The 24,655-nt window shown below is 43.1% G+C and overlaps 1 protein-coding gene and 1 long non-coding RNA gene across 7 annotated transcripts in view; one reads left to right on the plus strand and one right to left on the minus strand.

Moving 5' to 3' along the window:
- Positions 1-24,655, plus strand: part of IQSEC1 (IQ motif and Sec7 domain ArfGEF 1) — a 785,306-nt gene that overhangs the window by 658,393 nt on the left and 102,258 nt on the right. Inside the window, exon 1 of one of the 6 annotated variants that reach the window (XM_069083776.1) lies at positions 19,348-19,502. The exons of the other annotated variants lie outside the window; for them this stretch is intronic. Coding sequence (XP_068939877.1) covers positions 19,438-19,502 — 65 coding nt within the window. The 5' untranslated portion in view covers positions 19,348-19,437. Of the gene's footprint in view, positions 1-19,347; positions 19,503-24,655 lie in introns of those variants that run through there. 6 annotated transcript variants of the gene reach the window in all.
- Positions 15,477-18,966, minus strand: LOC138157968 (uncharacterized). The gene is made up of 4 exons (XR_011167525.1): positions 18,784-18,966; positions 17,772-17,864; positions 17,430-17,537; positions 15,477-16,219 (listed from the first exon to the last, which is right to left on the minus strand). It is a non-coding gene; the product is annotated as an uncharacterized lncRNA (long non-coding RNA).

The following is a 24,655-nucleotide window of genomic DNA, read 5'->3' on the forward strand; positions in this document are numbered from 1 at the left end:
CTCTCTCTCTCTCTCTCTCTCTCTCTCTCTCTCTCTCTCTCTCTCTCTCTCTCTCTCTCTCTCTCTCTCTCTCTCTCTCTCTCTCTCTCTCTCTCTCTCATCTCAGAACAAATTTGCCCTTTTCCCCTTCTGTAGTATCCTTCCCATTCTCTTTGATCTTTGAAAAATCACTGATATTGTCTCAATAATCACATCTGCCAGTTCCCTCTTCCTTATATTCTATGTCACCTGGACCAGGTAACAGACTCAGCTGGGTGTTCTCTTACTGTCTCCTGATTTGCTTGGGGATTAACAACCCTGATGGTGGAGACAGTACCCACAATGATGAAATCACAACTCCTTCAAGGACTGAAATACTTGGCAGACTATAATCATTCTGCTAATTCATTCTACTTTTTCCTACCATCCAGGGGGCACAGTGGGCCTGGAGTCAGCAGAAAAAAGGAGTTCAAATCTAGCCTCAGAAATGCATGACCCTGAGCAAGTCACTAAACTTCTCTCTGCCTCAGTTTCCTTAACTGTAAAATGGGGGTAAAATAACACTTACCTTCCAGTATTGTGAGGATCAAATAAGATAATATTTGTAAAGTGCTTAGCATACTGCCTGACCAGAATAGGTGCTTAATATATGTTTATTCCTTCTTTCTATTTTTCCTTTCTTCTTCCCTTCCTTTTTCATTTTCTTCCTTCCTTTCTTCCTCCCTCCCTCCCTTCCTTTCTCCCTTCCTTCCTTCCTTCTTTCCATATCTGTCAATGTACCACTTTCTAATTCGCCCCATTGGCAAAATTGTCTTCTCTTTTACTGGTGTTGTTGTGTATATGTGAGCATCTGGACTGTACTGCCTTGAAACCTAAATCTGCTCTGACATTGAGCCACCTTCTAGATAATATAGTGTATAGGAAAGAGAACTTGGAACTTGTATAGGTTCAAGTCCCATCTCTGACACTTAGGATGTGCCCCAAGGGGAGTCATTTGACCTCAAAAAGTCCCAGGGAATTCTTAGAAGACAAACTGCAGAAAATCAACTAGATTTGCTTTGATAGAGGGAATCCCTTCACCTAAGGTTCCCCAACCGGCAAAGTGTCTTAACACTTTGCTGCCACCACATTCCCAGGGGCAACTGCAACACTTACAAGTAAGTCCAGAACCAAACTCACTTGTGGAGAATATTTAACAAAATAAATAAAAAACACAATAGAATATAGATAATGTCAATATGGGACCCTTGAAATCTTTAGTGGCCTGTGCTCTCAGGACCCCATTACTTAATAATTATTGAAGACCCCAAAGAACTTTTGTTTATCCATGTTTCTCTATAGATGTTTACTATATTGGAAATTAAAACTGATAATTTAAAAAATATTTATTAATGAATTTAAAATAATAATAAACATATCACACATTGATGTAAATAATATATTTTATGAAAAATAACAATTTTCCAAAACAAAAAAATTTAATGAGTAGCATTGTTTTATGTATTTTTCCAAATCTCTTTAATGTCTAGCTTAATAAAATACAGCTGGATTCTCTTATTTGCTTCTGCATTTAATCTGTTGCAATATGTTGTTTTGGTTGAAGTCTATTAAGAATATCCAGCCTTACAAAGATATGTAGTTGGAAAAAAGAGGAATGTTTTAATAATCAAGCAACATGTTATAATTATGAAAATAATTTTGACCTCTTGAACCCCCCAAAAGGGTCTCAGCTACCCTCAGTGCTACCAAAAGATAACTGCTACATGTACTAATGAAATCACAGATCTAGACCAGCCCCCCCGCCAAAAAAAAGAGGAAGGCATAGAGGACTCGGAGTCATAACACATTAGTTCCTATGTGAAACTGGACAACTCACTTAACCATTTTGAGCCTCAATCGCTTCATCTGTAAAATGGGAGTAAATTTGTATTACCTCCCCGAGGGTGTTTGTAGGGAAAGGGCTTTGTAGACTAGAAACATGAACATTTCAATAGTTTTTTTACTCCCCTAGCCACCCTCCCACAACATCCACTGATGTACACTGATCCACAGTGTCCTTCAATGATCTTGGAGTAATCCAATGAAATCAGGAAACTTGAGGTAGTTGTAGTTCAGTCCAATACTAGCCATTTGAGCTTAAGGAGGACATTTCACCTCTAAGTCTCAGTTTCCTTATCTGCCAATTGAGAATAAACCAATGTGTGTGTAGGTGTGATGGCCCCCTTGGCCATCCAGTAAAATCTATGGACCCCTTCTCAGAATGTTTTTAAATATACATAGGATTCCAAAGTAAACGATTATATTTAAAATGCAGTTATCAAAATATTTTTAAAATAAATTCACAGACTTGAAGTTAATGACCTTTGGGATAAACAGCTTTCCCCCCTGCCTACCTCTCAAGGGTAGGTGTCAGGATCCAATGAGCTAATAATATATGCCTGCTCCATCACCATAAATAGCTATATAAAAGTCACGAATGATTATACCCCTCCCCTTAGGCAAGCTTTACATCTATTATTCATTTTTTGTCTCTAGCACCCCTGTCCTCCTAATGAGGCTGTAGGCCCGGAGGACAAGATTTGGGTTGTGGTCTCTGCCGAGCTGAGCATCAAAGGTCAATTACTTCCTGCTTACACACATGCTCCCCCAATGTAGCCTTAACTTTGGGTTTGGGGCATTTAGAAAAAAATGAAAAGCTCATTTGCTCCCTATCATCACCCATGTGTCCAGGCCACAGCTGTCCAATGACTTGGCCATCTGGTTGGATGCTTCTGTTTGGCTTTCTTCCTCTCCCTTTCTGTTCCCAATGGTTGTACAATTCTAAAATTACAGATCTCCCCTGGATTCTAGGAGATCATAAGGTCAGAGATTTTAAAGCTGGGAGAGAATTCAGAGGTCATTAAATGCAATCTAGCCTTTTGCAGTTGGTGAAACTGAGGCCTGAAGAAACAAAATCACACAGGTAGCCAGTAGAAGAACATGGATTCAGACCTATTTCCTCCACCTTCTAATCCCCAGATGGTCTACCTCTTCTACAGACTTATGCTAAAACCCAGGAAACCTGGGTTTCCACATGGGTTAAATTTCCTCCCCACTCTCTGACCCCCTCATCTGTCATTTTATCTCTCACCGAGCTACTGCTGTTGCATCATCTCTCCTGTAATCCTCTGTCTGGCCAAAGAGACTCAGAGCTGTTGACTTAAACTGGAGTGGGGGGGGGAGAGGCCTCGATTGAAGAGAAGCAACTAAGAGATGAGGTAATTAAAGAAAGATTCTGCAGTGACTTCAGTATTAATTGCTAACTACTACACTCTTCCACCCCAGGCCCTCCTTCCATCCTCCCTAGTCCTGGCTAAAGCCAAACTCCTTTGGGATTCCCGGCATTGTTGGTATTTTAAAGATCTCTTTTATTAGAGAGGAATGCTTTTAATCAGACCCATTCACTTTGGCGAAAAGCAGGTCTGCTGGAGAGCAGAGGAGCTGAGTGTTAACCAGCACATGGGTAAGGAATGCAAATTGCTATCAGATTCCCATCCTGAATGGAGAAGGGGGTACAAGCAGCCAGCCAGGATGGGAGGGAGAGAGGAGAACCAAGAGGGGAGACCTTTCATTTACACCTACATTCTTGGAGAAGCTTGCAAAATGCCAACAGAGGAAATAAGCAGAAGGAGTTAGCTAATGCCACAGAGCCCTTTCCTGGGTCACCGTTTTCTTTCCATTTATTTTCAGGTCGGTGTTCCCAGAGGAGGGAGCTGAAAATAGCCCAGAGTGGGCTGGGAATAGAAGCAAATGATCTTGGGATTCAGATCGCTCTTTTCCTGCATAGAGAGTGTGTGACTGATTTGTGAATGGAGCCTGAGGTAGTAAAGCTTGCAGACTGTAAGGATGTTCCTTTTCCCCTCATACTCTAATAGGTTTTTCAGGCCTGGCATAGTTGGTAGGCATTGTCATTTGGGGTGTGGCCAGTGAGCATAAATAAATGGAAAGAACATCCTGCTGGAGGAGAGGCACATATCCAAGGGGGCACTGATTTGTCTCCTTAGCCTCCTCTTGGGGATAATGTATTCCCATTGGCTCCTGCAGGGCAGCAGGGCCCCTTCCCTCCACTGGACATCATTCCAGCATTAAGAACAATGCCTGGTACATGTAGAAACTCAATAAATGTTTACTGATTGATTCTTATTTGAAGTGAGAGGGGTGGGGAGCAGGAAGGATATGGAGGCGGCAGTGATGGGCCCCTGAAAGGAAGAGATCTCAATTAGTCTGTCTTGCAGTCTCCTGGGCTTAAACTGGAAGCTGCTGTCAAAAAAAGTGCCTTCTATCCCATACACAATGCTTCCCTCCACCTTCTCCAGTTAGGAACCCAATAAGACAAAAGGCATTTCATTTTGCATTCAGAGAAGACACAAGGCCCTATTTCATGATCTCCATCTTGGAAGGACAGAATCTGAGACACAAGGAATTCTCCCCCTTCCCTCATAGCCAGAAATACATAGGTTTGGAGTCAAGGCAATAAGGAACCAATGTAAGGCCCTGCAGTTGGCGAGGCATCATCCAGAATAGACACAGCTCCTCTTCTTGGGTGGTAGCCAGTGAATGCATGTTATGGTTCTGTGCTTGATTTTGGTGTAGTGAACTCTTGAGGCCCCTTCCAATATGACGATGCTTCAAGTCTTTCTTTACAGATTAGAGGAAATCAATTGTGTGCTAATGTGTAAGTCTGGTTTATTATGAACAAGTACCAGTCTCTGGGGAAATTGTCCTAAGGATCTTCCTTCTGCCACTGACAAGACCATGCTTGGCTCTGATGTGGATTAAATGTTGTGTGTCATTTGGAACATTTCCTCAGTCGACCTGATGCCCTATTGTTCCAGCCCTAAAACAGAATTCTCTATTATATGTTCTCTCTGTCTCATTCCTTGTTAGGACTTTCTGTTATCAAGCTCTAACATTTCACAATTCTGTTCTACATATATCTCTAATTTCTATCGTCTCCTTCATCTTTTGCTTCTTATCTTCTTGATTTCATTCTCTTCCTGACAGAAGTGCCCAAAGGCACTGCTTCACCAAGAAGAGTTTTTCACTTCTATACCAGAATGAACATTTTGTAAAATCACAACACACTATTCATCCAGGTCCTTGGAAGATGTTTACTGTGTATAAGACCAGTCCTGTGATGTTAGTATGCATGCATGGGAAGCAAACTGGAATTGTGTCTAGGTCTACTGTGCCTATGGAATGAAAGATCAGCCTCAGTAGGCCAACTGGTCTCCCCAAAGCCATCATCAGGGGTAAATGTCTAATTGGTCCTCTTTGTGACAGAGAGTGAACTCTGAGGACTAAACAGATCTCCCACTCTGAGACCAAAGCTCACTCTGTCCCTAGCCCTCTATCCCAATTCTGTTCCCTCAAAATTAATTGAAAAGGCAATAAGGCATAGCTTGGAAAAACAGAAAGAGTAGTTTGCTAACAAAGACAACCATTATGAGTCACTTTATTTTGGCTTCTAAATACTTCAAGATTCCATGTTAATCCCATTTTGTTGATGAAGATTACAAGTCCTCCACAGTTCTGCAGATGGTCTTCAAGAGCTGCTATGGCCACAAAATCCATCATTCTGTAGATGACGTGGTGATGAACTTTGCATTTGAGTAGTCTGGTTCTTGGTCCACTCCGTTGTTTGGCCCAAACCCTGAGCATTTCCTCTAGCTTGAAAAAGTACTGAGTTATTTCAATGCCATGATGAGGCACTGAAGGAGAGGGGGAGGCTTTCAGACAGTTGGATGAACTTATCTGATGGCTTGAATTGGGAAAGCATAGAGAAAATAACAGAGATAGATGTAACTCAGAAATAGTCATTAAAATTTAAAACTTCATGTCTGGCCTGAAATGATCTTCAGGTCATGGCTTCTCCTAAGACTCTGCATTAATTGTGTCAGATCACCATTTTCCTCCAGTTTGGGGTGCCATATTTTAGGAGGATGTTTAGAGGCTGATAATTAGGAAGGTAGGTGAACCAAAGACTATATCATTTGTGGAACAGCTGAATAAATTGTTTTTTTTTTAATTAAGCAATCAGGGTTAAGTAACTTGCTCAAGGTTACACGGCCAGTTATTTCTGGGTGTGGTGCTGAGTGTCCGAGCCCGGGATTCGATCTCCAGGTCGTCCCAACACTGGAGCCGGTGCTCCTACTCGCTGAGCCACCTGGCCGCCCCTAAGCAATTAGGGTTAAGTAACTTGCTCAAGGTTACAGGGCCAGGTGTTTCTGGGTGGGTGCTAAGTGTCCGAGCCCGGGATTCGATCTCCAGGTCGTTCTGACACTGAAGCCGGTGCTCTTACTCTCTGTGCTACCTGGCCGCCCCTAAATTGGTTTTTTTAGACTGGAAAAGTGAAGAGTCAGAGGGGACAGGATCACTGTCTTCAATTATTTGAGGGATTATTGTATGGAAGAGGGAGAAGACTTGTATTATGTGCTTCTAAGGGGAAGGACCAGGGTCAACTTGGAGGAAGATTTCTCTTCAATAAAAAGCTTTCTATCACTGGGTCAGTTCAAAATAGAATAGGCAGGGTGGCTAGGTGGCATGATGAGTAGAGCACCGGCCCTGGAGTCAGGAGGACCTAAGTTCAAATCTGGCCTCAGACACTTAACACTTACTAGCCGTGTGACCTTGGGCAAGTCACTTAACCCCAATTGCCCTGCCTTCCCTCTCCAAAAAAAAAAGAGCAAAAAAACAAAAACAAAATAGAATAGGCTACCTTTTGAGGGAATGAGTTCCCTGTCACTGGAAGTGTCAAGAAAAAGCTGGATGATAATCAATAAGGGATATTAGGAGTTCTAAGAAGGAATTTGGATTAGATCTCTATGGTCCTTTCCATATAAATTATATGATTTTTGTGACTCCTCTTTCATGCTATATCATGGTGGGTTTTTTTTTAAAAAAGAATCCTTTGAGTGGCAAGGAAGTATACTAGGAAGAGCACCAAACCTGGAGTCAGGAAGGACCTGGGTTTGAAGACCACTGCTAAAGTAATAGCTGACATTTATATAAGGCTTTAAAGTTTGCAGAGCACTTCACAAATATCTTACTTGATCCTCACAATAAGATAGGTAGATGCTATTATTATTCCCATTTTACAGATGGGGAAACTGAGCCAAACAGTGGTTAAGTGACTAGCCCAGGATCTCACAGCCAGTAAATGTCTGGAGCCAGATTCAGAGTCAGGTCTTCCTGACTCCAGCTCTAGCACTCCCACCTGGCTGTAAGGATGGGATTGTGATAAGAGCAAGTCATTCCAACCTCTTTAAGCCTTAGTTTCATCATCCTTGAAATGGGAATAATGACACCTACAGTATTTAGCTTAAGGGGCTGTTGTGTGGATCAGACAAAATAATGTACACAAAGGACTTTGTAAACCTTAAAGCACAATCTAGGAGTGGATTGTTAGTATTATCTAAACCCAGAAGTTGCAATGACTTGGCTTTTTTTAGCTTAGGTACAAGTCACTTTATTTACCTCCTTAACCCTGCCCACCTTTGAGAGAAAAATTATAGATTTGTTGTGAGTGGTTCAGAGCAGTATTTCCCCAATTCACCTGGCAATAGATCACTTTTTGTCTTTGTCTTGAGACTGGTTCGAGGGTCCACAGTCCTTCTGTGTCTTAGAGATGACTTTCCCTGGAGAGTAAAGGGGTCAGGGGCAGCTGGAGCTGTCCAGCAACACAAATTTAGAGGGTTCAAGAGGGTGATTTGCCTCAGGCATCTAAGTATAAAAGTTAATCCCCAGGATACCGAGTGCACAGATAAAGGAAACTGTTCACAAAACCCATACTCCTGTTATTAGCCTGGTATGGAGTCCTGCAGCCTGACCCTGATTCTCATCATTTCCCTGCCCCCTCTCTCCACCCTCTTGTTTTTGGAGCCTGGTACTGAAGCTATTTTCATTCCTTACATTGTTCTCCATCTATGGGCTCTTAGAAGTCAGTACGCTGGTATCCTGTAACCTATATCCTGGATTCTGAATGTGTCTTATCCCCACAATGCTTCTGGCACCTCCCTGCATAGGAAACTCCCAGATCTAGATTTTCCTCATTCCCCATCTGGGGAAGCTCCAGCTGGTACCGGGGAGCTACCTTGGACTTGGTGAGTGGCAGATCCTGGCCCCTGATTCTGTTCTGGGATAGAGCTGAGAGAAACAGTATGCTCCTAAATATGTTGAAAATTCCTAAACACTGGTCTTGAAGGTTGGGGGGGGGGGGGGGGGTAGTGTGCATATAAGGAAGTGGGAAAATTTAGAACAAAATGAGAAGTAAAATTCTTTATCCTGAAAAAAAATTCTTCACACATTAAATACAGATCATAGAATCTAAAGCTCAAAAAGATTGTAGAATTAATAGAATCCAATCCTTTTAATGTCCTGAGAGATGAAGTAACTGTGTGACACTGGACAAGTCATATCACCCATACCTGCCCAAGATAGCTCCCGAGGATGAATATACTAAGGGCTTAGTGAAAGAAGTTTCCCACACTGGTGAACTCACAAAGCCTTACTACCCCCTTCAAAATGGCAGGTAAATGGCTTGTAAGCCAATATTCAAACCCAGGCTTTCTAACTTCAAATCCAATACTCTCTCCACTATACTATGCTAATAGGTCACATTGAACATCTTGCCAATGTCACTGTCTTTTCTTGGAACTGGATCCACAATGCGTGTCCAAATGAAGCACAGCTTAGGCATGGTATACCAGAGAAGTCATGAGATCCTACAAGAATTCATGTAGGACTTGACTAATGTTTAGAACCTAGATCTGATTGCATGCTGCCTTGGGGGGCAAAGGGAGAGAAAATTTGGAACTCAAAAACTTGTGGAACTGAATGTTGTAAACTAAAAGCAAACATTTTCTTTAAAAAAAAAACCTAATAGATAAATCAAACACACACAAAAATAGAATTCATGTAGGGAGGGACTCTGGAGGTCCCACTTGGCTTTTATCACTGAATGAATACACATTTATGTGTGAAATTCTGGCCGTCCCATTGAAATGGATCAATGAAAGGTGTCCAGAAAAAACATTCTTAAAAATCCCTTTTGAAACTGGCATCAGGATAAGATGACTTCCCAATTCAATCACATATTTGACTGATACGTTCAGAACTCCCTCGCCTGTCCTCTACTCCCTGACTTGGAGCTCCTACCTCAAATATCTTATCAGCTACTATCTATTCATGTGACCTAAATTTGCTAGTCCCAAAGAGGCAGTGTGGCATAATGAATAGCATTCTGGGCTTGGAATTATGAAGACCTGGGTTGAAATCCTACTTCCGGATACTTACTAGCAGTGTGCCCCTATGCAAGTTACTTAATCGTCTTCTGTCTCAGGCAGCTCCCTAAGATATATTGACTGTCATCATGGCAAAAGGAGTTTCCTCACACCAATGAAATGACAGCTTCCCCCATATCCCAATACATCCTCTAATTGTTTTCAACACATTCTTACAGCATTCCTCAATCCTTTCATTAACTGTTCATTATTAGAGGCAGCTGAGTGACTCAGCAGATAGAACACATAAGTCTGGAGTCAAGAAGACTCGAATTCAGATTTGGCCTGAGGCACTTATTAACTCTGTTAACCTGAGTAGGTAACTTCACCTCTGTCTCAGTTTCCTCAGCTTTAAAATGGAGGTGATAATATTAACTCCTAAATCCCAGGATTGATGTGAGGATCAAATGAGATAACAAATTTTTTGTTGCCTTTTTGGAGGGGGGAAGGCAGGGCAATTGGGGTTAAGTGACTAGCCTAAGGTCACACAGCTAATAAGTGTTAAGTGTCTGAGGCTGGATTTGAACTCAGGTCCTTCTGACTCCAGGGCCGGTGCTCTATTCACTGCACCACCTAGCTGCCCCAGAGATAGCAATTATAAAGGGCTTAGCACAGTGCCCAGAACATAAGAGACCTTTAGTGAATGTTTATTTCTTCTGTGTTATCAATTTTTACAGTTTTTTATGATAATTCAGAGAACACAGTTATCCCTTGAGGAAAGAGAACTGGACCAGAGATGAAAGGAACCTGGATACTAGTCCTTGCTTTGCCACTAAGCAAGTCCATCTGTAATCTTGGGCAGGTCCATACTGCTCTCCAGGCTCCCTCTTCTTCATCTGTAAAACAAGAGGGCTGTGCTAAATGACCTCTAAGGACCCTTCCAGCTCTGAAATCCTATGCTTCTAAATCAAGTATAATCTCATTTTAGCAGTATAGACTTGAGCCAGATGACATACGTTTATGATGATTTACTGCCAAGATAAAAATCACTTTGATATTTCAGATGTCTAACCAACTACATGCATGCCCAAGGTGTGCTCTGAGTAATTTAATACTGATTACTGCCCCCTCGCCCCTTCCCTGCTATTTGCCCAAGTGTCTACTTTCATGTCATAAGATGTAACGTGGTGGTAGGACCTTCCTGATGTTCTCCTGGCACATACCCCTTCTACCGAAAACCTGCCTCCCAATTTGACACATCAGAAGAATGAAAGTTAAAACCTTGAAACTTTCCTTTTGAAAGGTTAATAACTATGGGAATCAAAGTATTACCCTCCAAATCATAGCCAAAATGAGGGTTCCCAAAGGTGAGATGCCCAGCATGCATAGTTGGTTATTATTATGAATCATTTTATATTAATATCATTTATAACAAACATTTATTAATGTTTGTCCCATTATGTCCAGGTGCCAGATACTATGGAAGATACAAAAGTGAATTTCACATAATTAACTGTGTGACCATGGGCAAATCACAAAACCTCTATAAACCTCAGTTTCTTCAACTGTAAAAAGGGCATAATAATAGCAACTAGCATTTAATTAGCACTTTAAGGGTATTATCTGCCTCATAGGGTTGTCATAGAACAGGCATTTCTTAAATCTTAAGGCACTTAATACATGTGAGTTATTAACGGTCATAACAATAATTAGACATAGTCATCACCCTCAAGGAGCTCAGAATCTAGTAGGGGAGACAATATAAATCAAGGTTTGATTTTTTAATTTGTTGCTTAGCCAGACTTAAGAAAGTGATGGAGAAAATGTTAATAATGAATATTAAACTTAAGTCCAAGTCACCGAACCCTGTTTGCCTTAGTTTCCTCACCTGTAAAATGGGCTGGAGAAGGAAATTGCAAATCACTCCAGTATCTTTGCTAAGAAAACCCTAAATGGGATCACAAAGAGCCAGATATGACTGAAAGGACTGAACAACAACAATTAGGAGAAGGGAAAGGGAATAAGCATTTATTAAGTACCTACTATATGCAAGGCACTGTACTAAGTTCTTTACAAATATTATCTTATTTAATCTTCACAACAACCTGAAGGATAGTTACTGATATCCACATTTTATAATTGAGAAGACTGAGGCAAGCTGAGGTTAAGTGACTTGTCCAGGGCTATAGAGCTAGTAAAGTATCAGAGGTTGGATTTGCATTCAGATTTCCTGACTCTAGACCTACTACTCTACTTTATGATATAAATTTGATTCAGTTCAATATATTTTTTAAAAGCAATCGGGGTTAAGTAACTTGCTCGAGGTTACACGGCCAGGTGTTTCTGGGTGTGGTGCTGAGTATCTGAGCCCGGATTTGATCCAGGTTATCCCGACACTGGAGCTGGTGCTCTTACTCGCTGTGCTACCTGGCCGCCCCAATTCAGTTCAAAATTCAAGCTCTCAAGATCTCTTTGAATTCTTATTCTCTTTCAATATGTTAGCTACTCCTCCTAGCTTTGTTTCATCTTTTTAAAAATGTGAAGCATTCTATCTTTTCCTTTTTCCAAAGTCATAAGTAAAAATGTTCAACAAATGGGCCACTGCACTAAAGGCTTCTTCCAAGTTGACTCCACACCGTTAACGGGACTAGTCACTCATTTAGTTCTGAATTTACTTGTGTTCACATCTCTCCATCCCTCCACAAGAAAAGCATGAAAAACTTGATTGAGTGCTCTGCTAAAATCCGAGTAAACTGCTTTCTACTGTTTCCCTTTGATCTTGTAGCATCTCGACTGTCAAATATGGAAACTTGGTTAGTTTGATGATGATTTGTTCTTGAAGCTTTGCTGGGTCTTTGAAACTCATCACTTCCCCTTTTAGATGTTTGGTTACCATCTCTTTAATAATACATTCTATATTTTTGCCAGGAATGAAAGACCGACTCTGTGGCCTATAGTTTGGAGATTCCACTCTCTTGCCTTTTTTTTAGAAAACTGGGACAACTTTTGCCTTTCTCCAGGCCTACAGCATCTTTTCTGTTCTCCATATTTCAAAGATCATGAAGAGTGATAATTGACAGGAAGACTGCATAAGAAACCATGCTCCAAATGGGGATTAGAGAATTAGGAGCTTGGTGGGAGGTAGACCAATCAGGAGAATTGGTTGAGACATCTGCCACATAAGAGCATTGAGTTTGAAGAGGGGACTCGAGTTCTAATCCTAACTTGGCTTCTTGTTTCACTTAGGGCAAGTCACATAATGTCTCCCTCCTCAATTTCCTTATCTGATCAAATGAGATAATGGATATTTGGTACTTTGTAAGCCTTAAAAGAAGTAGATAAATATCAGCTGTTATCAGTCAAGTTAACAAACATTTATTAATGGCCAGCACAGGGGATACAAAGAAATGCAAAGGAACACTGTCAAGGAACTCAGTCTATTAGCTCTTCTGAGCAACCAATGATCTAAGACAATTCCAAAAGACTCCTGGTGGAAAATGCAATCCACATCCAGAATAGGAACTATCCAGCCTGAATGCAGATCAAAGCATCCAATTTTCTCTTTCTTTTGTTGTTTTTTTATTTTTTCTTTCTCATGATTTTTCCCTTTTGTTCATATTCTTCTTTCACAACATGACTAATGTGGAAATATGTTTAATATAATCATACATGTATAGCCTATATCAGATTGCACGCTGTCTTCAGGAGGAGGTGAAGGAAGGGGGAGAAATTTAGAACTCAAAATCTTATAAAAGTGAATGTTGAAAACTAAAAATTAATTAATTACTTTTTTAAAAAGGAGCTCAGTCTAATGGGGGAGACAACATACAAGCAATGACTTCTAAGCTATACTCAGACTAAATTGGAGATAATCCTGGAGGGAAGACACTTTGATTAAGGAGGATTGGGAAAGACTTCTTGCAGAAAACTGGACTTTAGCTGAGACTTGAAGGAGGGCAGGGAAGCCAGGAAATGGAGAAGATAAGGAGTGAGAGAGTTCTAGAAATTAGGGCAGCCAGTAAAAAAACAAAACCCAAAACCTTGGACACAGTTAGTAGAATATGTTTGTGGAACAATAATCTAGTGCCACTGGATTAAAAAGTAAGGAAGAAGGAGGAGAGTAAGATATAAGAAGACTAGAAAGGTAGAAAGTGGTCAGGTTATTAATGGCTTTAAAAATCCAAACAGAGGATTTTATATTTGATCATGGAGGTAATAGGGAAACCCTGTAGTTATCTATCAGTCAACAAGCATTTATTAAGAGCTCACTGTATGTTGGAAAGGTGCTAAGGCACCAGGGGTACATAGAAAGGCAAAAACAGTACCTGCCCTCAAGGAGGTTACAGTCTAATGAGGGAGACATGTAAATAGGTATATCCATGAGATACTTAGAGTAGATACAAGGTAACCTAAGCGGGGACAGCACTATTAACTGCTAGGACAATGAGGAAAAATCTCAGGAAAGAACTGGGTCTTGAAGGAAACCAAGGATTCCAAGAGGCAGAGGTGAGGAGAGAGTGCATTCCCAGCACTTGTAAAGTGAGGGATGGGCTTGGTTATTGCTTCCAGTTCTAGAGCACAAGAATCCACAAGGTTGTCCCAATGGTCCATAAAAGAGGGGACTGGAGCCTAAATTAGCTTGGCAGAAATAGAATCAGAAAGCAGGAGATCTGAGAACTACTTTAGAGACAGAATAGATTGTACTTGGCAATAGACTGGATTTGGGGGTAAGAGAGAGAGGAGAAAAAGATTCCCAGATGACTCAGAGATTTTGGATGATGATAATAATTAGTGGAAAAATAATGTTCCAAACTCAGGTAACTTTCTAAACCAGTAAACCTCTGGCATACCCCAGTGAGGCACTAAATACCCAGACAACACTATACTCAGAAACTGAGAGGAGGCTGCGTTGCCTCTTCATCTTGGTGTTCTGTACCAGTGGAGCTGCAGAAATTGCTATGGGCATCATTATATGTAACATGGAATTAGGTAGCTGTCCCAAGTTGAGACAATGCCTTCCAATGCCCCAGTATGATTGCTGCCATGACAGAGGACCTATCAAAATAAAAACGAACTTTAGCTACTCTGGAATTTTGTTTTGTCTCATCCCCAATAGAGAAGGATCCATTTTCCCCAATTCTTACCTTTTCCCTCTGGTGAGGAAACATGAGAAATGGGAGTATTACATTTTTATGATATGTAACTAGTGAGTTACCAAGGAAGGGAGAGAACAGGACACTGTGAACAAACCATCAATGCACAGCCAAGGTCATCAGAGGATTTGTATGTAGTCTTGGGATTAGATCAAGAACCAAAGTCCAAAATCTTGACTTCTGATTCATTGGCACCAGGAGACAGTTGTACCTATGCTCAAATCCTTTTGGGAAAATGGTGATTGTGACTCTCCCCAAACCCATGAGCCGTAGAATGAGTTTACAAGGTTGGATCTTAGGGGCAGCTAGGTGGCACAGTGAATAGAGCACGGGTCCTGCAGTCAGGAGGACCTTAGTTCAAATCCGGACTCAAGACACTTAACACTTACTAGTTATGTGGCCTTATGCAAGTCACTTAACCCCAACTGCCCTGCCTTCCCCCTGCAAAAAAAAAAAAAGAGGTTGAATCTTTACAGTCTTCAAAGAGGAAGATGCCAGTGAGGGGCAAATGATATACATTGTGTTCTTTGAACTTTGTGGTACAATAGAATGAACATTGGTCTTGGGGTCAAATGACCTTAGTTCAAGACCTTCCTTTGAAGAGTGTAAGCTGTGTGACCCAGGTGAGTCATTTAATGTCTCTGAGACTTAGTTTATTATAAATGGAGATGTAAAATGGAGATAATACTATTGTATAATTCTTGGTTTAAGGGGAAAAAAATTTCTGATAGAACTGTCCAAAATTGAAATGGGTTGCCTTGAGAGGAATTGTGTTATTCCTTCACCAAGGGTGTTCAAGACAACTCCAGATAATATCTCATCAGGGATGTTATGAGTTCCACAAATAATAGAAAAGTCACTTTCTGGTGGGGTATAGAGCAAAAATGGTGGGGGATCAGAGAAGGTTTCACAAAGGAGGAAGATGGTACCTTCTTTTGGTTAAGAGGTCTGTATTTAGGGGCGGCAAGGTGGCACAGTGAATAGAGCACCGGCCCTGGAGTCAGGAGGACCTGAGTTCAAATCCAACCTCAGACACAACACAAAAACTAGCCCACCTGCCCTCCAAAAAGAAAAAAAAGAGGTATTTATTTATTTTAAAAACTATTTTATTTTTCACCAGTTATGTATTAAGAAAATTTTTTAACCTTCATTCTTACAAAACCTTGAGTTCCAAATTTTGCTCCCTTCTCCCCACTCTTCCCCTCTTCTGAAAATGGTAGGCAGTATGATATAGTTTATACACGTGCTATCATGAAAAATGTGTTTCCATATTTGTCACAGTTGTGGAAAAAGAAACAGATAAAAGGAAATAAAACCATGAGAAAGAACAGTTAGTGAAAAAAAATAAGCTTCAATCTTCATTCTTACTCCATCAGTTCTTTTTCTGGATATGTTTAGCATTTTCCTTCATGAGTTCTTTGTACTTGTCTTGGATCCATGTGTTGCTGAGATCTGTCATTCATATCTGGTCATCACTCAATGTTGCTGATACTATGTACACTGTTTTCCTAGTTCTGCTCATTTCACTTTGCATCAGTTTGTACAAGTGAGTTAAGAAGTATTTAAAAATGCATTTGGGGATTCCTATTCATGTAGTTTGAGCAATGAAGTCTCTTTCAGCTCTTGAGATTCTGCTCTCTTAATGAAAGGACTGGTATTGTGTGACTTGGGTGGGTTTGGAGAGTCAACCTTGACCATCTGATTTGCTATTTGGAGTTCAGTTGCCTTTAGTCTCTAGAGGGCATAACTTTCTTCCTTTTTCTTTTTTTCTTTCTGCTTCCTTCCTCACATAGAACACCAAATTATTAATAGCCGGTGCAGTTAACTCTATAGAAATACACACACACATACATACACACACACACACACACACACACATCCAGACCAAAATACAGCAAAACAGAGTAGAAAATTAATAGGCATTTAGTTTCCAGGGGCCTGTTCTGCTCTTAATGAATGCTCACAAGGAAACTCAAGTCCATTCTTCTAAATCCCAGCCCATGCAAAGCAGCCAAAACCATTCCTAAGGCTGGGGCTCTGTGCATGGAAGAAGTTCCTGGAATTCTTGGGGAAGAAATGTTTTGTAGCTGTCATGGCCGGCCAGCGAAGCCTGCAAAGCCAGAGAACAGCTGGGTTTGAGAGAGTTCCCTTTCTGGTCCATTTATTGAAATCTATTTTTAGCCTGCCTTTTTCAGGTTGTTCTGCTAGTTTTTCCAGACCTGACCATTTCAAGTCCTTTTTTCCCCCCAAGACAGATGCATAGTGGGTGTGGTTGCAGCTCTTCTGTAGCGTTTATTAGCTACTGGATTGAAAAGGCCCCTTCCCTTTTCAGAAGGGCTCAGTGTGAGCATTGTTCAAAGAAATAACCAGAGCAGCTTTGTTGATTATTTTTAAATTAAGCAGAGAAAACACTGCAAGTCCTTAATAAGAGAAGCCAGAAAAAAAAAGAGAGGACATTTCTGGGGGGAGAGGCAGTGTTTGGATCCAGCACAGCCCTGTTATCGAACCCCACACAAAAAGTCTCTTATTTAGATTCCTGCTGGGAGTGTGCCTGCTGGGTTGTTAGAGTTGGGTAGTGCCTGGGTCCTGTTCCTAAGCCTGCCTGAGGCCTCTCAGCCTTCCCTGTGCCCCAGTTTCCCCATCTGCTGTGTGAATAATGCTCATTTGTAAGGCCCTTTGAGTCCCCCCCCCACCCCAGATGAAAGCCCAGAGAGTACAAATTATGATGTCCTCTGGCATGAGTCACATCCTGCTGCTTCATCCCAGCCCCTCACTAACTCCCCACTGCTGCCCTGCCTACCAACTGGCCTCCAGAGAAAAGGGTCTCCCTGCTTTCTGGGAGTGCTGGCCAGGAGAAAGAGTAGCACAGGTACAGTAACTAAGCCTGATGTGGATGGCTTTTCAGTGTGCTAGGATCAGGAATCCTCCTCACTGGGATCTTAGTCACTGCCCATGTGACCTCCCCTAACCTTCTTTACATAAGGAAAACCACATTCTACTGCCCCTGGAGCCTCAGACAATGTGTATATACACATACCTGTATGTAACCGAGGTTGTTTGTATCTGTCTACTCTTGGGAAATGTGAAGGAAGGGCAGGGGTTGTTGGCTGGGAGTAGGTACAGAGATCCTGCTTCAAGTCAAAACCTAAACAAAAATAAATATTAACCATCTAAGTGAGTGCGTCAACACTAGAGTCCCCACCCATGAGTTGGGCCCAAGAAAACAGAAGCCAAGGGAAATATTTAAATACCAAAGAAGCCCCAACAGGTTGGGGTAGGGGAAAAGGTTTTTATCAGGTAAGGAGGGGAGAGGTGTTCTCCTGCCTTCACTTAGGGATGGCCTGCCCTGCTGTGATATTAAACAGCCTCATTTACTTACCTATAGAATCATATAGTTAGATTTCATTCTATCACTCCAACATTGACTTTCAGTCCTGAAGAGATCTTGGTGCCCCAAACCCTTATTACAGAGCTGAAAAAGGCAAGACCCTGAGAGGAGTTAGCTTTGGTCCTGTGTAGAAACTGTATCAATACTGTTAGCAGAGTGGGGTTTTTAGGGGAGGTGCATCTTATGTGGGGAAAGGGGAGAGTGTAGGAAGGAATTAGAATCTTTGGCCTCCTCGGTGCCTGGGCAGGTTGTGACTTTAAAGGTGGAGAGAGATAGGTTCTGGTAGCTGGGCATAGATCTAGAGCCAAAGGAAACTCATTATTTAATGCAGTTCCCTCATTTTACAGATGAGAAAACTGAGAATCCCGTTATTTTCCCTGTAAAGTTAATAGGGCAGCTGGGAGGAGGGGGTAGAGAGAACAGGGAAGTGCTGGTTCCCATTACCACCTCTCCCTGCCCTACATAGTGGTGACTACTGACATTCACCAGCTTTTCGACCCCTTTTCCCCAGTGTGAGGGATGCTGCAGTGGCTTGGGAGGATGGATCTCTTTTCCCTACCTTCCCTCCCGTCCCTTCCTCCCCTGGAATTCCCGGTTTCCTGGCCGCTGGTGGGGCGGGCTCACTTTATGGGCAGGCCTCCCGACTCCCCAGACGGCGATGGGGCCTGTGTCGGGGATCTGGCCTGGGTCCAGCGCCCAGAGCCCGGAGCCCGGCTGCCTTTCCAAGATGGGGGGGGGGGCTGGGGAAAGCAGGCGGGGAGACCCTCCAGACAGACAGTTTGGGGGGTGAGGAGCATCTCTCCCTCAGTCAGGGTTTCTGCCACTTGTATTTCAGCTTTGCGCCCTGAAACCGCTTGTTTGTAGCTGGGGCTACAAGACTCAATCTGGGGCCGGGGGGGGGGGGGGGGCCAGGACTTCTTCCCACTCCTCTCCTCTCTCTTCTCCCCAGTCCACCACATTCCTCTGTACCCCATCCCCTAACCCCTTCTTCCCTCCATCCTACCTTTCCCCTCCGTTCCCACCTCCAACTCCCCCATCTTTCCTCCTCTTCCTCACTCTTTTTTTCCTCTATTGTCCCCTTTTTGCTCCTTTCTCCTCCCTTTTCTCTTCTCTCTCCCCTCTTCTCTCCCTCCACTATTTTTCCTCTCTCCCCTCCCACCAGTCTCTTCCCTCCCCTCTCTCCCCTCTTTTTTCTACGCTCTCCTCCCCTCTCCCCACTCTCCCCCCCCCCCCCCCCCCTTTCCCTCCAGGCTCCCCCTCCCCTCTGCTCACTCCCTTCCCCCTCCCTTCTGCTCTCTCCCCTCTCCCCCTCCCTCCTCCCCCCCCCCACCTCCTCCCCTCTCCGCCCGCCCTCCCTGGCCTCCCTCCTTCCCCGGCCGGCCGGCGAGCTGTTGGTCCCATTCCTTGCTGCCCAGCGCTCCCTCGCGCAGCCCCGCTCGGCTGCGGGCTCGGGCTCGTGGCCGAGACCGAGGCCGAGCCGGGCCGGGGGCGGGGGCTGGGGGCCAGGCTCCGGGGCAGGCTCCTGAGCTAGGGGCGGCGGTAGCGGTGGCTGGGCTGGCAGCCGGCGCGGGCCCGGAGGCGGCGGCGGCCGAGGTCAGCGCCGGAGGGCGAGGCTAGCCCGGGGCTGTCCGGCCCCCGGCCCGGCCCGGGCCCAGCCATGTGGTGCCTGCACTGCAACTCGGAGCGGACCCAGTCGCTGCTGGAGCTGGAGCTTGACAGCTGGTAAGGCTGGAGGGGCCGCTGGGCCGGACCTGGCCGCTGGCGGGAGAGGGGGCGCCGCGGAGCCCCCCGCCCCTGGGCTCTGGGCTCCCGGCTCGGGTTCGAGCTCCGCAGCTTGTCATTTCGGAATGTGCGTGCGTGCGTGCGTGCGTGTGCTGGGGGGAATGGCCCCGAGTGTCCGGGAATGCAAGCACAGGGAGCGCTGCGAGTTTACGGGTGTGGGGGTGCAAGCGTGGCTCCTCGGGGCCGCGCCTGGCTGGAGGGAGCCGCTGGTCTGGGGGTCGGGGGTCTGAGGGAAGCAGTGTGTCGGAGAGAGAGTATTCCAGTGTGTGGATTTGTGTATGACACGGTCTGAAACGGCGCCGGCAGGCTTGTGTACCCCAGGATGTATCAGTCAGTCAAGCACTGATTTCGCCCCTACTGTGTGCCAGGCACTAAGATAAGTTATATCTGAGAAAGTCTGCAAGTGTAAATATGATATTTGTGTGTCTGAGAAACTATTTGTTGGGCATTTGTTCTAGAGCCTAGAAGTGTGAACGTGCATTTATTGTGTGTGTGTATGAGTGTCAGAGGAAGTCCGTGAGTGTATTTGTGTGTGTCAGAACATCTGTGTGAATTTTTGGACTGTAGGTCTATAAATGCATTTGTGTGAGTCCAGAGGTAGTGAGGGAATCTAGATAATGTGTCTGCAGAGTGTGAATTAATTTTTGTCTCTGAGTATGCTTGTGTGTGATGAATATAGATTTCATATTTGAGTGCCCAGTGCTCCCCTCCCCCTCATCAACAGCACAGCTGCACACTCGGGCTCCACTGCACGGAACTGTACTGGGCAGAGACCAGGAGGAGGGGCCTTTTAACGGTGACTCAAGGGGAGGATCCCTCCTGGTGCTATATGATCTTTATTTTTTAAATGTCTTTAAACGTGTTCCACTTAGCACGGCTGGGTGGTTACAGACCTGTTTCTTTAAACAGCTCCTACTCCACCCCAAACCCTTGGTAGTGAACAGCCTTGGGACCCTGAGGATATTGTGCTTGGGAGATGCCTATCCCTGCTGCTAAGAAGTTAGGAAAACTTAAGTGTTCTTACTGATTCCGTGTCCTGCAGCCTGCGGGGAGATAGAGAGCTGGCCTTTTTCTCAAGCTTGACACTCAGTAAGATAGGAACTTTACTTCCGGGGAAGGGGGAAGCAGAGAAAATATAGCCCCAGCATCATCTGTCTTTTGAATTAAAATGACATTGGTAACCTCTTCCAGGTCTTAAGGGTCACTCCTAGGAGAACCTAATGTCTGAATGATTAGTTTGATTTAATATACCAATTTCTTCCTTCTTCCTTGGTTGTCTCCTTCCAGCTGCCTTCTTCCCAAACAAAATACAAGAACCTCAACAGCACTTCAGAAGTCAGTCATCTTGGCTAACTAAATTGCTTCCAAGTATGACGACTCAGTTATTATCTTCAGACTGGAATGAGAAGATGCCCAGTTCTTATATTCTCCAGTGAAAGACCCAATGCCTGTCACCCATTTTGGTGTAATGGTTAGAGCTGTATAGGAAAATATGAGTTCAAGTCATAGCTCCAATACATTTGATGGCTGTTGATCCTGAACAAGTCATGAAACCTCTCCCTCCGTTCTTTAGACAACTCTTTGATACTATAAATTGCAAAGTGCCCACCTGCACGGACAGAGGGAATTTTTCTATTTCAATGAAATCACAAAGCTAGTTCTTCTATCCCTAACTCTTGGAAATGATCACCTTCAGAATCTCTCCTGCCCATTTCCACTGGTACTGTTCTCAGAGGAGAGGGAGAACAGCTGCTCACCAAGATGCAGGCAGGATCAAGACACAGGTGCACCCAGTAACCACTTATTTTTAAAGTTACCCAGGCTATATTTTGTACTGGTTAGAGTCAGCCTCCTAAATCCCTTGCATTTTCTCTAGCATGCCTGGTATGTCATCTGAGAAATCTCTCAGAAGAAACCAGAAGGTTTGGCACATTTCCCTTGCCTTTCTGCTATTAAGGTTTCCCTTTAGACATTCCTTCCTGCACCCCTAACACTCATCTAACACCCATCATGAATCTTATCAGGGTGAGAATTCTAGGACACAAATTTTTCGAATACGTTGTCGATAAACCTTTATCAAGTGCCTGTAATATGCTGGGTACTAGGGGTGCAAAAGAAGGCAAAAGACTGTCCCTACTCAAAGAAATCATAGTCTAAGGAGGGAGGCAACATGCAAACCAACTTTGTACAAGATAAATTGGAAATAATCAACAGGGAATTAAGGGGGATCTGGAAAGGCTTCTGGGGGGGGGAGGTGGAATTTTGGCTGAGATTTAGGCCAGGCAATAGCCTTTAGCTAAATCATACATACTACTTAAAGATTTTAAATGTAAAATATTTTAAAACTGAGTTGGATGAAATGGGGATAGTTTAGCCTAGAGGAAGAAAAATACTTAGCGGGAGATAGGATAGGTTTCTTCAAATATTTGAAAAGCTGTCTTATGTAAGGAGGATGAGACTTGTTCTCATTGTAGGAAAAATGGGTTGAAGCTGAAGAGAGGCAGATTTCAGATGGACATAAAGAAATTTTCCCCCAGCAATTAACAACAATTGACCAAAAGTGGAATGGGCTGCGTAGGAGGTAGCAGGCTTCCTCTCATTACAGACCTTTCAAGGAATGACTAGATAACACTTTGTTAATATTGTGTGTATGTGTGAATATAAGCTCCTTGAGGACAGGGATTAGTCTCTCCTTTATCCCTCGTCCTTAGCATAGTGCCTGGTACATAGTAGGTAGGGATACCATAAAATATCCTTTAATACAAGGAATACTCACCCATCTGTTTGAAATGCTTTGGTGGATATAGGCTGGCCTGGAGGCAGGAGAATGGATTGGATGACCTTTAGAAGATTCTACTGACCCGGCTAGAATTTTATATCTCTTCCCAAGGAAGCTGAACTCTGTCCTAGTTGTGTTAATATTTACACAACTTCAGCTGCAGTATAATGGCTTATCCTGACAACTGCCTATATAAACAGCATGATGGTTGAGCAAATAGGAGGTTGGGAGAAGGGGAAGAAAAGGGACCGCTGAGGTTGCTGAAGATGAACTGTGTGGGAGCCTGTTTCCTTGTATAATGTCTTCCAGGTGGTGGTCCCCAGCATGCCAGCGTGTAACACAGAGAGAAGCCTTTTCACTGAGTAAATCAGAGACCACTTAAAATGAGGATTGCTAAGAACAGAATTACAGATACACTATATCACCCTCCCACTCTCCATGGGGGGGTGCCACTTTGAGAGTTCAAGGTTATATGAAACATTACCCACATTCTCATCAATGCCCAGCACATAGTAGGTGTTTGTTGATGAAGTAGTGAGTTATCTCTTAGTCTTCTTGGGTTCTAATTCTGACAGCAGTTATGTAGATGAGGTTTTGGCCTCTACCCTAGGGCCAGCTCCAGCCCTGGATGGAAGCGGCTCTCGTGGGTCACATGGTTAGGGAAAGAAAGATGGGAAGGAGGGAAGACTGAGGGGTGTGCCTATATGTGTATGTGAGGGTGGATCAAATCTTCTCTAAGGCCCCTACCAAATTTAGACATTTTATAATGTATTTCTCTACCTCTCCTAATCATACCTGGAATATCACCTCAGAAAAAGAAAAAAAAAGTATAATTTTGTTCATTGAAACTGTAATCCAGCATAGCCACAAACTCTGGGGAGAGATTGATTTTGAGTGGAAAAGAAAATGACTTAATAGAACAGGGGTGGGCACTTGGGTTCTTAAATGTAATTTAGAGTTGGTCCTAAAAACAAATCTAATGAGCCTAAAACCCATCACATCTCTTGAGAAATTAATTTATATGGACTTGGAGAGCTATTTGTTTGGCCAACTCCAACCTGGTGAGCCAGAGTTGCTATGAAAGAAAATTGATGGAGTTTATGGATGGAAATATGGCTTACTGCCACCCAGCAGTGTTCGTTATCTATCTGATCAATGGCACTGCCCCAAATTGGGGAGTTTCCTAGTGTTGGGCATTCACAGAATACCTAAGAACCCTCTCTGGTTGCTGCTGGTGAGCAGACTTATCCTGCATTTGTGATTGTTATTTTGTGGTGATGGATGAATGCAGCCCAAGTGGTACCATTTTTCTACATTTCTGTATTAGGAATAGGAAACCTCCTTTTGTGACTACACCATTCACCTCTCCCAATTTTAGTTTCAGGGACTTACATACTGTTGATTACAGATATTTCTTCTTTTACTGATCTCTTGGGGTATGGTTTTGGTGAATTTTTTTTCCCTTTTGTTTTAAATTGGGTTGTAAAGAACTTTCTCCTCCTTCAAGCTGATGGTGGTTGTCATATGATATTGTTGCAAAAGTTGTTGCTGAGTATTGTCACACAGTTTTTACTTATTTTCTATTTTATTAATTATCATTGTGCTTTTGCCAACATTTGCCGTGTTCAGAGTGGCTTCCCATTTTTGCTATTTTATGGACTTTGTCCTAAAATCATTGGTGTTTTAATTTGCTCTCTGAGGCCCAGCATACAGCCATGGTGGCTGATTTTTCTCAGATAGTTCTATATGATTATTACATGCTTCATAGTTCACATTTCTAGAGTGCTTCAAGGTTTGCAAAGCCTACTCATAACAATCCTATGAGGTAGGAAATTCAAATTTTATCATCCTTATTTTAAAGATGATGGACCAAACAAGGCATAGCAAGGCCAAGTGATTTGCCCATGGACCCATAATAAACATCAGAGCAGGGCTCAAACTCACCTCTCGACTCCAAATCTAAAAGCCTTGTTTTTTTTGCTCTATGTTTTTATGTTTCAGTAAGAAACTTATACTTAGAACCATAGACAGAGCTGGAAAGGGCTCAGAGGTCCTCTGTTCCAGTCCTTTTCTAGGTGAATAAATCATGATGTCACCTGTTCTTGTTTTAGTCTTAAGGCTGATAAAACATCCCATTTGGGGAGGGAGACGAGGTTAAATAAAATGCAGCAAAAACATTTAGTTGCAATGAATATGTATGCTTGTGGCTTTCTGGAAAGACTAGGTGTCTGGGCTTATCCCCAGACTTCAAAAGTGCTTTAAATTTTCAGCTACCCAGCTGTGATTTGATCGATGGGACCTTAGCTATTCCCTC

Source organism: Petaurus breviceps, unplaced genomic scaffold (genome assembly GCF_028583685.1).
Source record: "Petaurus breviceps papuanus isolate PSGF00001 unplaced genomic scaffold, PetGlider_PUasm1.0 174, whole genome shotgun sequence".
NCBI lineage: Eukaryota > Metazoa > Chordata > Mammalia > Diprotodontia > Petauridae > Petaurus > Petaurus breviceps.